Source organism: Tachyglossus aculeatus, chromosome 7 (assembly GCF_015852505.1).
Source record: "Tachyglossus aculeatus isolate mTacAcu1 chromosome 7, mTacAcu1.pri, whole genome shotgun sequence".
NCBI lineage: Eukaryota > Metazoa > Chordata > Mammalia > Monotremata > Tachyglossidae > Tachyglossus > Tachyglossus aculeatus.
Genome location: NC_052072.1, coordinates 46,242,991 through 46,258,168, shown reverse-complemented (window position 1 = coordinate 46,258,168; position 15,178 = coordinate 46,242,991). Strand labels below are relative to the sequence as shown.

The 15,178-nt window shown below is 44.3% G+C and overlaps 1 protein-coding gene across 24 annotated transcripts in view; it reads right to left on the bottom strand.

Annotated features, from left to right (window-relative positions):
• The window catches only part of KIF1A (kinesin family member 1A), a 189,699-nt gene that overhangs the window by 121,266 nt on the left and 53,255 nt on the right, over positions 1 to 15,178 (bottom strand). For 17 of the 24 annotated variants that reach the window (XM_038749685.1, XM_038749687.1, XM_038749691.1 and 14 more), the window contains exons 5-14: positions 13,871 to 13,936; positions 13,217 to 13,395; positions 9,780 to 9,891; positions 8,240 to 8,317; positions 7,818 to 7,883; positions 6,191 to 6,208; positions 4,454 to 4,529; positions 2,732 to 2,810; positions 1,163 to 1,305; positions 425 to 451 (exon numbers count right to left, since the gene is read on the bottom strand). In XM_038749685.1, coding sequence (XP_038605613.1) covers positions 425 to 451; positions 1,163 to 1,305; positions 2,732 to 2,810; positions 4,454 to 4,529; positions 6,191 to 6,208; positions 7,818 to 7,883; positions 8,240 to 8,317; positions 9,780 to 9,891; positions 13,217 to 13,395; positions 13,871 to 13,936 — 844 coding nt within the window. The remainder of the gene's footprint in view (positions 1 to 424; positions 452 to 1,162; positions 1,306 to 2,731; positions 2,811 to 4,453; positions 4,530 to 6,190; positions 6,209 to 7,817; positions 7,884 to 8,239; positions 8,318 to 9,779; positions 9,892 to 13,216; positions 13,396 to 13,870; positions 13,937 to 15,178) is intronic. The other 7 variants (XM_038749695.1, XM_038749697.1, XM_038749698.1 and 4 more) reach the window with 1 other exon arrangement.

The following is a 15,178-nucleotide window of genomic DNA, read 5'->3' as shown; positions in this document are numbered from 1 at the left end:
TTGTGATTCCCTTGTGGGTCAGGGATGGTATGCAACCTGATTATGTTGTACTACGCCGGCGCTTAATACAGTGCTTGGCACCTAATGCTTAACAAATACCTTAAGTAGTATTATTAAGAGAAAAATGGGTCGGAATCAAGGCTGGTGGAGTTAATCTCAGTCATAACTCTGGACCTTCTCCCTTACTCCAAATAGTATTGAGAAAAGAAAGGAAGCAGAGCAGACCGGAGAGCTCAGCAAACTGAAAGGATAAGTGAGTTTCCTTAGGTGGGGTCAGAGCCTGAGGGTGAGGGAAATCGATCACAGACTATCACATGTCTGGCTGGGGATCCATTTCCCAAACTATACTCATGTTCCTTTGCTATGACCGAGTTTCTCAGAAGCAGTGAAGCACAGAGAGATACCAACAACGGAAAATACACACATTTAGGTCCTCCTGGAACAGTGTTAGCTAAGAGAGGCGGGGAAGGGAAGTGGGTGAGAAAGACAAAGAAAACAGAACAAGAATAGGTTTATCTTTATAGGATTAAGAAACAAACCCTGAGACGTCAGCCCCTCATTTAGAAAGGAGAGACAGAGACTTGGCTCTTAATCTGATAGAAGTCTGGCACCTTTTCAGCACAGGAGCAATGCTGAAATATTTCCTCCTCCCTCACCCTCTTCAGTCTCGGTTCCTAGGAGAATCTCTTTTCTCCCTATTACATATCAGTAACCCCAAACATGTCCTTTAACAAATTAAGTCTCCGAGGAGGGAAGATTCTGCTCTCTTGATGGCACCTCTCATTTTCAGATGGAGACCAAAATATCTTCCTAAAGTTAAGCTCTAATCACAGAGCTAAGTTGGAACTTTTTCCAGGACACTGAGGGGGAGCACTCTCCGGAGAATGGAAGAAAGGGTCTGAAAAAACACCAAGGATCCAGGAAACACTAAATACTCTTAGGAAGCAACAGAGGATAGAAAGGGGTTGGAAGGAAGCAGGACGGGGAGGGCGATAGGATGAAACAGCAATAAGGCCCGGGGATAAATTAGACTTTCCCAGGAAGTCCACTTGTTGCATTCCCTCTCCCGATCAGAAATTAATATAGACCCTGGGGAGTCTATATAGCTCTATCTTGCCTCCTGAAGCCAACTCAAATCCCGAGGCAGGTGCAGAATACATACTGTCGATGATGTCCCCAAGACCCTGGGCGTACAGCAGGTCTCTCAGCCGAGCCACTTCATCCTTCAGCTCCCGGATCAGCTTGTTGTTCGGATCCTCATTTATCACAGCGTTGCATCTTATCTGCTTGGCCCGGTCAGCATACCTAAGGAAGGGAGAGATGTGCTCAGCAACTAGAGGAGGACTCTCCATTCAGCACCTCTATCAGCCATGCTAGTGGTGATTTCTAGCTGAGAAAAATCAGCTCCACTTATCATGAGGCCCTCTGGTCTTTCTTGAGGTCTTCCTAGGTATAGGAGCTACCGCTGTGGTCTTCAAGTCATGAATCCCAAATCATCTGCAGGACAGTGTCCACTCAATTGTTTTTTCCAGTCTGGGCCATCGTGTGTTGTCCCAACAGGTGTTAGAAGGTATTAGGGTAGAAAGAATCAGAGACTTTGAGCTGCCATAGCAGTTGACAGGAAATAGCATCCAAATTCTAGTGAAACGTCACCAGCAGCATGACAAAAACATGAATTTTGAAATAATAATAGTGGCATTTATTAAGCACTTACTATGTGCAAAGCACTCTTCTAAGCACTGGGGAGGTTACAAGGTGATCAGGTTGTCCCACTGGGGGCTTACAGTCTTAATCCCCATTTTACAGATGAGGCAACGTAGGCACAGAGAAGTGAAGTGACTTGCCCAAAGTCACACAGCTGACAATTGGTGGAGCTGGGATTTGAACCCATGATCTCTGACTCCAAAGCCCGGGCTCTTTCCACTGAGCCACGCTGTTTTTCCTAGTGTACCTGTCTGTATGTATACATGTTTGTACGTATTTATTACTCTATTTATTTGTTTATTTTATTTGTACATATTTATTCTATTTATTTTATTCTGTTAATATGTTTTGTTTTGTTGTCTGTCTCCCCCTTCTAGACTGTGAGCCCACTGTTGGGTAGGGACCGTCTCTATATGTTGCCAGCTTGTACTTCCCAAGCACTTAGTACAGTGCACTGCACACAGTAAGCGCTCAATAAATACGATTGAATGAATGAATGAATGGTCATAGTTCAGTACTTTGCACACAGTACGAGCTCAGATGTGTTTTATGAATGAATTCAGGGATCCAGAATAAGTCAAATAGTAGATGAATAACCATTACTATGGAGCTCCCAGAGTTGACACTTTCAGTTAAAAGCTAGCAGCCCTTCATAAACAACATGTCTGGAACTGAGTTTGAGGCTTTCTGAACTGAGAAGTTGTTCTTTAGTGTCTCTCCACCCCATGTCCCTTCTCCTGCCACTAGATTAGCACTGGGTGGAGGATAGGACTAGGAAATATTACCTCTCACATATCCACTGCTCCAAAACCTTCAAGGTGGAGCACTTGTTAGAAATCCACTGCCTGTTCCCCCAGAGATCAGAGCACTGACACAAAAAGGCTATCCTTTGGTGCATACAATAGTTTCAAGTAGCTGTGAAAACCAGTGAGGTGGGTTTTTAAAATCAAGTTAATAGAGCCCATTTGGCTTTTCAGAAAGGGCTTGAATAGATGAGAGAATTTCCCCCTCTTCCCCCAGATCTTACCTTAAAGTGCTGAGGGTTTCATCATAGTTGATATCTGCAGGACTAAGAGCTGCCACCATAGCAGTCCGGGAGTTACCCCCTGTCAGGAGAAGATCGTTAATGTTCCACATGAAAATCCTCCACAAAAAAATTTTGTGGTGCCTATCTACAGGGCTGAAATTGGGGCAGGAATTAAAATCTAGTGGGTACCCAAATACTGCTTCTGAACTGAGGCTCAGTCTGGATGATCAACTGTCCCTGGGGAATCCCCCCAGCCCTCGCCACCCGCTAACCATCTATCAAGCTGACAAATATCAAAATAAAATGCCTAATAAGAAAAACAAAACCCAAAGGTAAAACTCATCTTAAAAAGGAATAAATGCATAGTTGTTTGTTAATTATATGTGAATGTGTACAGAAACACCCAGGACATGTCACTCCCCTCCTCAAAAATCTCCAGTGGTTGCCTGTCAATCTACAAATGAAGCAAAAACTCCTCACTCTCGGCTTCAAGGCTGTCCATCACCTCGCCCCCTCCTACCTCATCTCCCTTCTCTCCTTCTCCAGCCCAGCCCACGCTCTCTGCCCCTCTGCCACTCACCTTCTCACTGGGCCTCATTCTTACCTGTCCCACCATCGACCCCCGGCCCATGTCCTTCCCCTGGCCTGGAATGCCCTCCCTCCACACATCCGCCAAACTAGCTCTCTTCCTCCCTTCAAAGCCCTACTGAGAGCTCACCTCCTCCAGGAGGCCTTTCCAGACTGAGCCCCCGTTTTCCTCTCCTCCTCCCCATCGCCCTCCGCCCTACCTCCTTCCCCTCCCCACAGCACCTGTATATATGTTTGTACAGACTTATTACTCTGTTTGTACATATTTACTATTCTATTTATTTTATTAAAGATGTGCATATAGCTATAATTCCACTTATTCTGACAGTTTTAACACCTGTCTATATGCTTTGTTTTGTTATCTGTCTGCCCCTTCTAGACTGTAAGCCCGTCGTTGGGTAGGGACCATCTCTATATGTTGCCGACTTATACTTCCCAAGTGCTTAGTACAGTGCTCTGCACATGGTAAGTGCTCAATAAATATGATTGAATGAATGAATGTGTGCGTGAGTGATAGGTGTGGTACTTCAGAATGTTAATTCCTATAGGGTAGGGACCATCATGTGGATGCACTGTACAGAATTCAATATTGTGGGTACTCAAAAAATGCTAATAAAGTGACAATGAATTGTTCTTTAGAGGAGATACTGATTGGAGGCTTAGGTTAGGAGTTACTGGATTTTCGGGTGCAGGTCACAAGACCTTTGCTGCTGGTTTCACTGTGGCTTCCTAGGCCCTTCTTCCTCTCATTTTAGAAAGTTCTTCCCTCTTAACATTGTTTCTCCACACTCCCTGTCCCTCTGGCTGTAGATCTTATCCCCATGGAAGAGATTCTCCAATCTTTGGGTTTACACAGAAGCTGTTTTTTCCTGAATCTATTTTCTATATCCTAACTACAGTCTGGACTCTACAGTCTCTCTACAGTTTAGTGGTGTAGAAAAGGTTCCTGCTGGTTGGAGAGCTTCTCTTAGAGAAGGGAAAGAAGAAGAAGGCAACTCAGACAATTCCTGGCCAAGCAAGATGGTCTGAAGATGGGCTCATGACTCTGGAGGCCAGTTGTCTGGGAATGGGAGGATGGTGACTGCAGAATTGGGATAAGCTGAGCAGAAAGGGGAGGAGAGGGGCCTTTCGTACCCAGATTTTCTCGGAGGAGCCAGGTCAGCACGGAGTCTCGGTATGGAATGAAGTCTGTTTTCTTCTTCTTTTTGTTCTGCGGAGAAAAGCAAAATTCAGGGAGACCGAATCTCCGAGTCCTTTGCAAGACAACAGGAGAGCCTGAGGACCCAAAACTAGCATCTACAAAGTGGTCACTTCCCACTTTCCAGGGACAGAAGAGAAATACAAAGGAGCCCATGGTAGCCCCCAGTCCCTTGAACCCCTGCAGCCAACTAATAATAATTATTAACAATTGTGACATCTGTTAAGTGCTTATCATATGTCAAGCACTGTACTAAGCACTGGTGTAGATACAGATACAGATACAGTCCTTGTCCTACCTGGGATTAACAGTCTAAGGGAGAAGGAAGAACAAGCATTTCATCCCCCTTTTACAGATGAGGTAACTGAGGAATGGAGAAGTTAAGTAACTTGCCCACAGTCACACGAAAGGTAAGTGTTAGAGCTGGGATTAAAATACGTTGTTTCTGACACTAGCAACCTCTTTCCCTACTGAATAACAAGTGAACCACCTCTGAAGGTCACCTGCAAACTATGGAACCCCCACCTCCACACCTGAGCCTAGCATGCAACTTTTATCCCCTGGTGGGAAAATTCTAATTCACAGCAGCTCCCCCTTATTCTGTCCCTCAAAAACTGGTCTGAAATGGCAGTGCAGCCTCTAATTCATCCCTAATTGGTAGGGGCAGTTAACCACCGAAATATCCAGCGAGGATTTAGGACTTTGAGGACTACCAGTGCCCTATGTTGGCCAGCTGGAGGCACATCTCTATGCAGGCTAAAAAGAAATTATTTTGGATTTGGTATGGGTTTAAAATGGCAAAGGGAAAAAGCTGGGTTAAACATAAGGAAGGGCTTCTTGCCCTTCAGGGTAACAAAACACGGAAACGGAGAAATTATGCCTGGAGAAGCTGGGTATTCTCCATCCCTCAAGATCCCTAAGTAATAAGCTAGTATCTATTTGGGATGCTTTAGGCATTCCATGGCAAGACAGCATGGGACTAGAGGCATAAGAATGGACCAAACACCCTTTTCAAAATCCCTCACGGAAATTAGATTCTATGGTTCCATTTGCTGTTGAAAATATTGTTTCTACCATCTGGAGATTTACAGAGTACTGATTTAATGACGGTGGAATCACAGCTAAAAGGAAGCTTCACAAGTCATTTACACCATCTTCCTACCGACCCTACCCCTTCCATTCTTAAATATATCCCAAGAAGGAGCTTCTGGACCATAAGCTCACTGTTAGCAGGAAATCGGTCTACCAAGTATGTTATACTGTACTCTCCCAAGTGCTTAATTCAGTGCTCTACAGACATTAAGCCCTCAATAAATACAACTGATCGATTGAGGCTCCATAGTCTCCCTGTGCCACCTGTTCCCAGGTCTTCTCTATATCTTTTTTGCAAGGCTCTCAGTGTTTATCCCACACATTTAGTTTGTTTAAAAAGGCTAAGGAGGAGGCAGGTAGGATAGGTGGCCCCTAATGCCCAGAGAGGTGAAATGATTTTCTCTGAATTAAAACAGTCTAGTAAATCTGGGAGTAGTACAAGTCCTCTGGATTCCCAGTCTAATGTTTCCTCTCTCAATCATATTGATGGTCTTCAAAACCTCTCCCTTTGTTTTCTAAATTATTCTTAAAAGAAGTCAAATCGGAGAAAAAGGGAAAATAATTTTGAGAAAGCCACATACCTTGTTTGGCCCTGAATCCTGTTAAAAAGAGAGAGAAAAAAAATCATATATCACTGGTGAGGAACATGACACATCACAAAAGAAGACGTACAAGAAATCTCAGAATGATGGAAAACCTGGGTCTTCTGCAATATAGATCTCCAGTGGTTACTTATCTTGTTTGGGTTTCAGTTTGACCATGACAAACAAGGCTGGAGGAAAAAGGGTTGTTCTGAGATGAGTTTCAGTGGAGGGGATAATAATAATAATAATAATGGCATTTATTAAGGGCTTACTATGTGCCAAGCACTGTTCTAAACACTGGGGAGGTTACAAGGTGATCAGGGTGTCCCACGTGGGGCTCACAGTCTTCATCCCCATTTTCCAGATGAAGTAACTGAGGCCCAGAGAAGTGAAGTGACTTGCCCGAAGTCACACAGCTGACAGTTAGCAGAGCCAGAATTTGAACCCATGACCTCTGACTCCAAAGCCCGGGATCTTTCCACTGAGCCACAGGTGGAAGGCAGCTGTCTCCGCTTCTATTACTCTGCCCTCCCCCCACATATAAAGACAATTTCTAATGATATTTTATGAACACTTACTGAGCTACTATTTTTTCGTGATATTTGTTAAGTGCTTACTATGTGTCAAGCCCTGGACCGGACACAAGATAATCGGGTCTCACATGGGGCTCACAGTCTAAGGAGGAGGGAGAACTGGTATTGAATCCCCATTTTGCAGTTGAGGAAACAGAGGAACAGGGAAGTGACCTGCCCAAGGTCACATAGCAGGAAAATGGCAGAGCTGGGATTAGAACCCAGGTCTTCTGGCTTCCTAGCCCATGCTCTTTCCATTAGGCCAGGCTGCTTCTCCCTCCCACTACTTCTATCTCCAACTCTGCTACTTAAAATGGAGAATTCCAAAATGGAGAATTCCAAAGCATGGATCCAGAGAGGAGTTCTGACCCCCTGGATCTGAGGGTTGAGTATTTTGTGAGTGCTCATCTGGCTCAGAAAGAAACCCTGGTAAAGAAACCAGGAATCTGAACAGCTGGGACAGAAGCTGTGATTCTCATCAGAGACCTCACTGATCTGTAACCTAGCAGAAAACTCAAACCTACTCCCTTTTCCAAGATGGGGAGTTTCTCCACAGTTCCCCCAAAATGATAATAATAATAATATTGGTATTTATTGAGTGCTTAGCACTGTTCTAAGAGCTGGGGAGGTTATAAAGTGATCAGGTTGTCCCACGGGGGGCTCACAGTCTTAATCCCCATTTTACAGATGAAGTAACTGAGGCCCAGAGAAGTTAAGTGACTTGCCCAAAGTCACACAGCTGACAAGTGGCAGAACTGGGATTTGAACCCATGACCTCTGACTCCAAAGCCCGGGCTCTTTCCACTGAGCCACGCTGCTTCTCTATGATGAAATCACCCTCTATGATGAAACTCTCTGATGAACTCACCCTCTTCTCTATGATGAAATGATGAACTCACCCTCTTTGGTGTCCTGACTAAACTTCAATAATTTTTGAAGAATAATAATAATGATGGCATTTATTAAGCGCTTACAATGTGCAAAGCACTGTTCTAAGCGCTGGGGAGTTTACAAGGTGATCAGGTTGTCCCACGGGGGGCAATCCAACTTACCATTTCAGCTAGCGCAGAGATCACCTTCCCCAGTGTGGTCAAGGATTTGTTTATGTTTGCTCCTTCCTGTTTGAGGAAGAGAACATTTAAATAGGACAAATCAATCAATCAATCAATCAATCGTATTTATTGAGCGCTTATTGTGTGCAGAGCACTGTACTAAGCGCTTGGGAAGTACAAGTTGGCAACATATAGAGACAGTCCCTACCCAACAGTGGGCTCACAGTCTAAAGGAGATGCAAACCAAACCATTTCCACTGTAAGATTTCAATTTCTAAAGTGTGTGATTTCAGTCTAAGGAGGAGCATAAGGCTTAGAGAATAAATCAAAGAAAAAATGAAACGTTAATGGGGGAAAGGTTGTCGGGACGAGTTCATGTTTCGCTCAAGTGAATAATTGCCATAATAAAAGTTCTTCCTTACCTTGAGGCGTGTGCCCTTCGCCCCTGTAGAATCTGCCCGTTCACTTCCAGCCAGGTCAACAAGGCTGATTTTGCTCACCTGAAAACAGGGCAGACAGAGAGTTTAGGAACCCAACTGGTTGATGATGGGTTTCCAAGGGGATGAAACATAGATCCGAGACATATTTCTATACCCGTTGTCAGCGGGGAAGGAAGATCTTCAGTAACCACTAATCCCTGGTCATCCAGAAGTTTCACAGCAACACCAAATTCTAGCTTTAAAGCCATAAAAGATCAAAAACCTAATGACCTAACCTGTCCTTTCAAAGGCTGGAAAGTAGAAGCAGCATGGCTCAGTGGAAAGAGCCCAGACTTTGGAGTCAGAGGTCATGGGTTCTAATCCCAGCTATGTCACATATCTGCTGTGTGACCTTGGGCAAGTCACTTAACTTCTCTGAGCCTCAGTTACCTCATCCAGAAAATGGGGATTAAGACTGTGAGCCCCACATGGGACAACCTGATCACCTTGTATCCCCCCGAGCACTTAGAACAGTGCTTTGCACATAGTAAGTGCTTATCAAATGCCATTATCAATATTATTATGTGGTGACATTAATGCAACATGGCGCAGGGTGTACCCACAAACTCATTAAAGGAAGAAAGAAATAATTCTGTCCAGAGTTTGTTCTAGATAATAATAATAATTATGGTATTTGTTAAGTGCTTACTGTGTGCCAAGCACTGTTCTATGCACTGACAATTGTGGTATTTATTATGTGCTTACTATGTGCCAAGCACTGTTCTAAGTGCTGGAGTAGATACACAGTAATCAGGTTATCCCTCGTGGGGCTGACAGTTTTAATCCCCATTTTACACTTGAGGTAATTGAGGCACAGATGAGGTAATTGAGGCACAGAGAAGTTAAGTGGTTTGTCCAAGGTCACACAGCAGACAGGTGGCAGGGGCGGGATTAGAACCCACACCCTCTAACTTCCAAGCCCATGCTCTTTCCACTACGCCAAGCTGCTTCTCCAATGGCTACAGGATGTCAAAAAATTTCCCAGCCTTTATTTCAGGTCACTCAAGGGTCTTGTTACTATGGTTCCAATAATGTAAGCTTTCAAATATAGCACCTCATTAATGGAACACAGTTAGACCTTGAGGTAGATTTTAAGGATTTAAAGCCTTTCTTTTTTAAGTGAAAAATAAAGCATAAGGGAGCAGAAACATGTCCCCTAGACAAAAATCCTGGTTAAGATACACAAGATCATAAAATATGCACTAAGATAGGGTCAGCACAATGGTTCATCAGCCCAATGTCCTCTCTCTAACCTTGGCAATGAGAACCACACAATGGTTGCCCTCCTTGACATGTATCTTATTGTTAGGAGTGAGTCATCCAACATTTTCATCTAGCCCTCTAACCTCTCTTCCGCACACTAATTTACCCAAACCCTCTGGAATCTAGTGTTATCGTCAATATTTTCACTCTTTTACATTAACAACAATCCACTTTCTGACCGTCCCTCTCCCTAGTAACTAAGGACGGTCCGATAGCATGCCTTCTCGGTGGTGATGTCAGTTTCTGCATCGTGGCGCTTCTGGGTGAAAATGATATTGAAGACCGCATGGGAGCGGCTGCTGGTTTCATTCATGTTGGTGGCAGCCACTGTCCTGTTAGGGAAGGAGAATGGAAAAGATTAAAATTCCGGACAGGTTTCTGACATGATCAGAGAGGCCTAGGCTCACAGCCAAAATCATGGTATGACTGGCATACATAAACTGAGTGTGGAGATGGCTGATTGTCCCCTCCAGGGGCTCATTCACTAAGGCAGGGTATAGGAAAGGCAAAATTTGGCGTTCTTTCTATACCAGGTCATGCCAAGAGGCAGAGACAATCGATGATCCTGTTGACTTGAGCCAAACCTTATTCAGTGATCCTTCCTGAAAGCAAAAATATCTCATTTGCTGACCAGGGAATTTTCTACTGGTACATTTTGGCACAACTGAACAGTGTAAAGTAGACAAACATTAGGCATTCTGGACCCTGGAGACTTGCCCGGACTGGCAGTAGCATAAAGGGTCTAGGCTTGGAGAAGGAAGCATTGTGAACTACAACTTGATCATCACATCACATCAAGCATCAGGTTTCCTGGAGCGGGCTTGAAGGTGGTTCCAAAGTTATTGGACTGGTGAAATTCCCACTAATTTTAGGTAGATGCTTAACTCTTTGCCTTGGGCAGATTTGGGCCTACATTAGGCTCCTGAACTAAAAAATTATCTTAAAAGCAAAGACATTTGTCTGAGTAGACAAAGCTGATGTCTGATCACGTGATGAAAATCTGGGTAATTTCAAGTCCAGGGGATGCCCTGGACAGGTGTTAACTGTTCTCTTGACCCTGTGGATAACATCCTATGACACAGAGGTCGAGGTCCTGAAATGGCTTGCCAACTCCAGTCATGGAAAGGGTTTTTGATTCAAAAACAACTCATCGAGTGCTCTGCACACAGTAAGCACTCAATAAATATGATTGACTGATTGATAAGTCCATGGTTTCCAAACTTTGATTGCAGAATTAAAATGATAACAGGAACTTCCACCTTAGCTCTTGGTATGGAGTTAGGAATTTTCCTTGGCACGGGAAGTTGAATGGCTCCAAGTTGTAGGGACACCAGGTTTCAGAGATAGAGCATTATTTACCATATCCCCTTGACAACGGAGCCTCCAAGAAGTAGGCAATCTATCATCTACATTGTCAGAACCATTGTCACGCAAACTTCAATATACTCTCCCAATCCAGGTAAACTCAGGCCAAAGAAATGGCAATTGGCTCAGAGGGAAAAGGGAGGAACCAGGTCAGTAGGGTTTTCTTTGCAACAGGAATTTGGTGGGCCCAAGGTTCACAACCCACTATGCAACTGGACTGCAATCACTTAGAAAGAAAGCTCTGAATTAAGACAGGAGCTATGGTGTGAGATGCGTCCATGGGACAAAACCCTCTTTTGTCCTTAAGAAAATGAGACTCGTGACACAGCATCCTGAACAGCATGGCTTGAGAGGAGAGGCAAATTTGCAGTCTTGGTTGCTATTCTCTTTGTAGGGCCAGCTTGTGGAAATTAGAGGACTGTCTATGATTGTAAGCTGCTCTGAGGGCAAGAATTGTGTCAAACAACTCGATTGCATTTTCCCAAGCACTTAGTTCAGTGCTCTACACACAGTGAGTGCTCAGTAAATAGTTGTTTATTTGATAGTATGCTCAACGCAGGAAGGACAGAAAGGAAACTGTGCTTGGGGCCAAGTTTATACTTTCTGCCCCATACGGTCCCTGAACAGATCCAAGTTATAATCCCCTTTCCTGGGCTGCAGCAGAGTGATCCTCTGGTGAATTTAAGACCAGAATTTTCAAATGAGCTTGAGTCAATCATAGTCCACGGTGCTGTGCATGGAACCAATTGTCTCCATGATCCCTAGACCACCCCCTCTAGTCTGTAAGCTTATTGTGGGTAAGGAATGTTTCTACCAACTCTCTCATATTGTAATAATCATAATAATGACATTGATTAAGCGCTTACTCTGTGCCAAGCACTGTTCTAAGTGCTGGGGAGGTTACAAGGTGATCAGGTTGTCAAAATGGGGGCTCACGGTCTTCATCCCCGTTTACAGATGAGGGAACTGAGGCACAGAGAAGTGAAGTGACATGCCCAGAGTCACACAGCTGACAAGTGGCAGAGCCAGGATTTGACCCACAACCTCTGACTCCAAAGCCCGGGCTCTTTCCACTGAGCCAAACCCTTAGGACAGTGCCCTGCACACAGTAAGCATACCGGTAAATACCACTGATGATGATGATCTCCAGCTAGAAAGTTATCCAGTCATTTAAAGTGAAAAGATTCATTTATCCAGTCAGTAATTTAATCTTATTTATTGAGCACTGGAGCAGAGCACTGTACTTAGCTCTTGCGAAAATACAACAATAAACAATGACATCCCCGGCCCAAAATGAGCTTACAGTCTAGAGGCAGGGAGTCAGACATCAATACATAAAAATAAAATTACAGGTATGTACATAAGCTCTCCTACTGAGAGCTCACCTCCTCCAAGAGGCCTTCTCAGACTGAGCCCCCTTTTTCCTCTCCTCCTCCCCACCCCCCCACCCTATCTCCTTCCCCTCCCCACAGCACCCGTATATATGTTTGTACAGATTTATTACTCTATTTTACTCGTACATATTTACTATTCTGTTTATTTTGTTAATGAAGTGCATCTAGCTTTAATTCTATTTGTTCTGACAACTTGACACCTGTCCACATGTTTTGTTTTGTCATTTGTCTCCCCCTTCTAGACTGTGAGCCCGTTGTTGGGCAGGGGCCGTCTCTGTATGTCGCCAACTTGTACTTCCCAAGTGCTTAGTACAGTGCTCTGCCACACAGTAAGTGCTCAATAAATATGATTGAATGAATGAAGTGCTGTGGGGCCAGGGTGGGGGAAGAGCAAAGGGAGCAAGTCAGGGCAACAAAGAAGTGGGAGGTGAGAAAAAATGGGGTTTAGTCTGGGAAGGCTTCTTGGAGGAGATGTGCCTTCAATAAGGTTTTGAAGAGGGAGAGAAATTGAGAGAGCTAAGAGAGAAATGAGATTCATTCAATCGTATTTATTGAGGGCTTACTCAACGAATCTCAAATAAACCTTCTTGACCAGAAAGATGGAGGCCAGTGGCTGTTACTGTGACCCCTCAGAAGGTAGGGCATCACTGGAGCAGCAGTAGCTATGAGAGAGGCTCATCTTCTAGCTTGTGAGCCCGCTGTTGGGTAGAGACCGTCTCTGTATGTTGCCAACTTGTACTTCCCAAGCGCTTAGTACAGTGCTCTGCACACAGTAAGCGCTCAATAAATACAAGTGAATGAATGAATGAATGAATGGTAAATGGGGGGAATAGAAAGAAGGGAAAAGATGGAAAAAAGGGAAAAGTAAATCAGCTCCCTCTGTTCCCACTCCATGTACCTTGCTTTGTTCCCGGAGTCCATTAGATCCTGAATGTCGTTATAAGAGGTGACGGCCAGCTTGGAGAGGTCCTCAACGTAGGGCCCCATGAGGGGGTGTTCTCTCACTCGGAGGTTGCCCTTGTTTTTGGGGTTCAGGAGGTCCCGGACCCGCTCACAGTAAATCTCCATGTAACTGACCTACCAAACAGAGAACATGTAATCGGAGTCGGTTGATGGAGGGGAATCTGCTCAGGAAGAACATTTGGAGAATCCAGCCCAGCAGGAGGTTGAGGTTCTGCTACAGTCTGTGACACAGGTCTGGGTTGCTGACGAGTTCAGAGACCCATGGTTTGTCAGGATCTGAAAGCGTCTGAGGGACCCTCTCTGATAATGAACCGAGAATGTGAGCGGACAGTATACAATTGGAGGTCATGGACACAAACAGACTGTATGCTCCTAGTGGGCAGGAAATATGTCTACCAACTCTGTTAAACTGTACTCTCCCAAGCGCTTCGTTCAGTGCTCTGCACACGGTAGGACTCAATAAATACCATCGCTTATAGTTCATTCTACAAGTAGGAACAAAGCTAGCAGCTGTTTTTACAGCCAGCACCTTCAGTCACTCTTCAAAGTTTTGCTTTCCGGAAAGTTACAAGTGAGAGATGAACCATACCTCTACAGAGTAGGACATATTGTCATTGGTTGTGTCGTTGATTCGGGAGAAAAGGTCTTCACACAGCTGCGTATGTGGTGAAAAAGGAAAAGAAAAAATTGATCAGGTATGTCCTTATTGAGAAAACTGTGATGTACATTTGACGAGGCCAACTTCTAGCTGACTTATTCCCAAACACCTGCTCAGAGAAGACTCTGTGCATTGCGTTGCATCTGAGTCATGGTATTGATAGCTTTGGGGATAATAATAATAATAACAATAATGATGGTATTGTTAGGCATTTACTAGGTGCCAAGCACTGTTCTAAGCGCTGGGGTAGATACAAGGTAATCAGGTTGTCCCACGTGGGGCTCATGGCCTTAATCCCCATTTTGCCGATGAGGGAACTGAGGCACAGAGAAGTTAAGTGGCTTGCCCAAAGTCACGAAGCTGACAATTGGTGAAGGCAGGATTGGAACCCACATCCTCTGACTCCCAAGCCCGGGCTCTTTCCACTAAACCACACTGCTTCTCACATCAGTGTGAATTAAACCCTTATTTAGCATTCTTACTTCCTTATAGACCAAAAAAGTCTTTTCGAATATAGACCATTCAAATCAGGCTTGGGATCTCCCTTGGCCCATCCAGCCTTAGAAATTGCTTGGAACCCCAAATTTCCCAGAGATCAAGCTCAACCTCTGCCTTTGCGTCATATTCCTGATTCATAATTCTGCTGTTTTGACTTTTTATTCCCATCTCTTCCTGTGTTTTCTTGAAAAGATCATTTCTTTCTTCGTCCTTCTTCTGTTTCTAATTGTTTTTTTTTTTTTTATCTCTGTTGTTGTTCCAGTGGAAAGAACATTGCTTCGGGAAGCTACGGGAATCTGCCCATAGCTGATTAACATAGGGAAAGACTGCCCATGCCTTTTGGGATATGCCACACCTGGGGTTGCCTACTTGCTAGTTGCACCCCAGGCCTCACTGAAAAGCAGCTTAGAAAGAACACAGGCCTGAGAGTCAGAGGACCTGGGTTCTAATCCCAGTTCTGCCACTTTCCATCTGTGTGACCTTGGGTAAGTCACTTAACTTCTCTGTGTCTCAGTTTCCTCATCTGTAAAATGGTGATTAAAAACCTGTTCTCCTCCCTGCTTAGCATGTGAGCCCCAGGTGAGACAAGGACGGTGCCCGATAGGATTGTCGTGTATCTACGCCGGCGCTTTGTGCAGTTTTTAGTACATAGAAAGTTCTTAATAAATATTATTACTGTTATCATTATTATAATTATTATTATCTGGAACATAACTGACAGGTATGAATTATTGCAAGTGA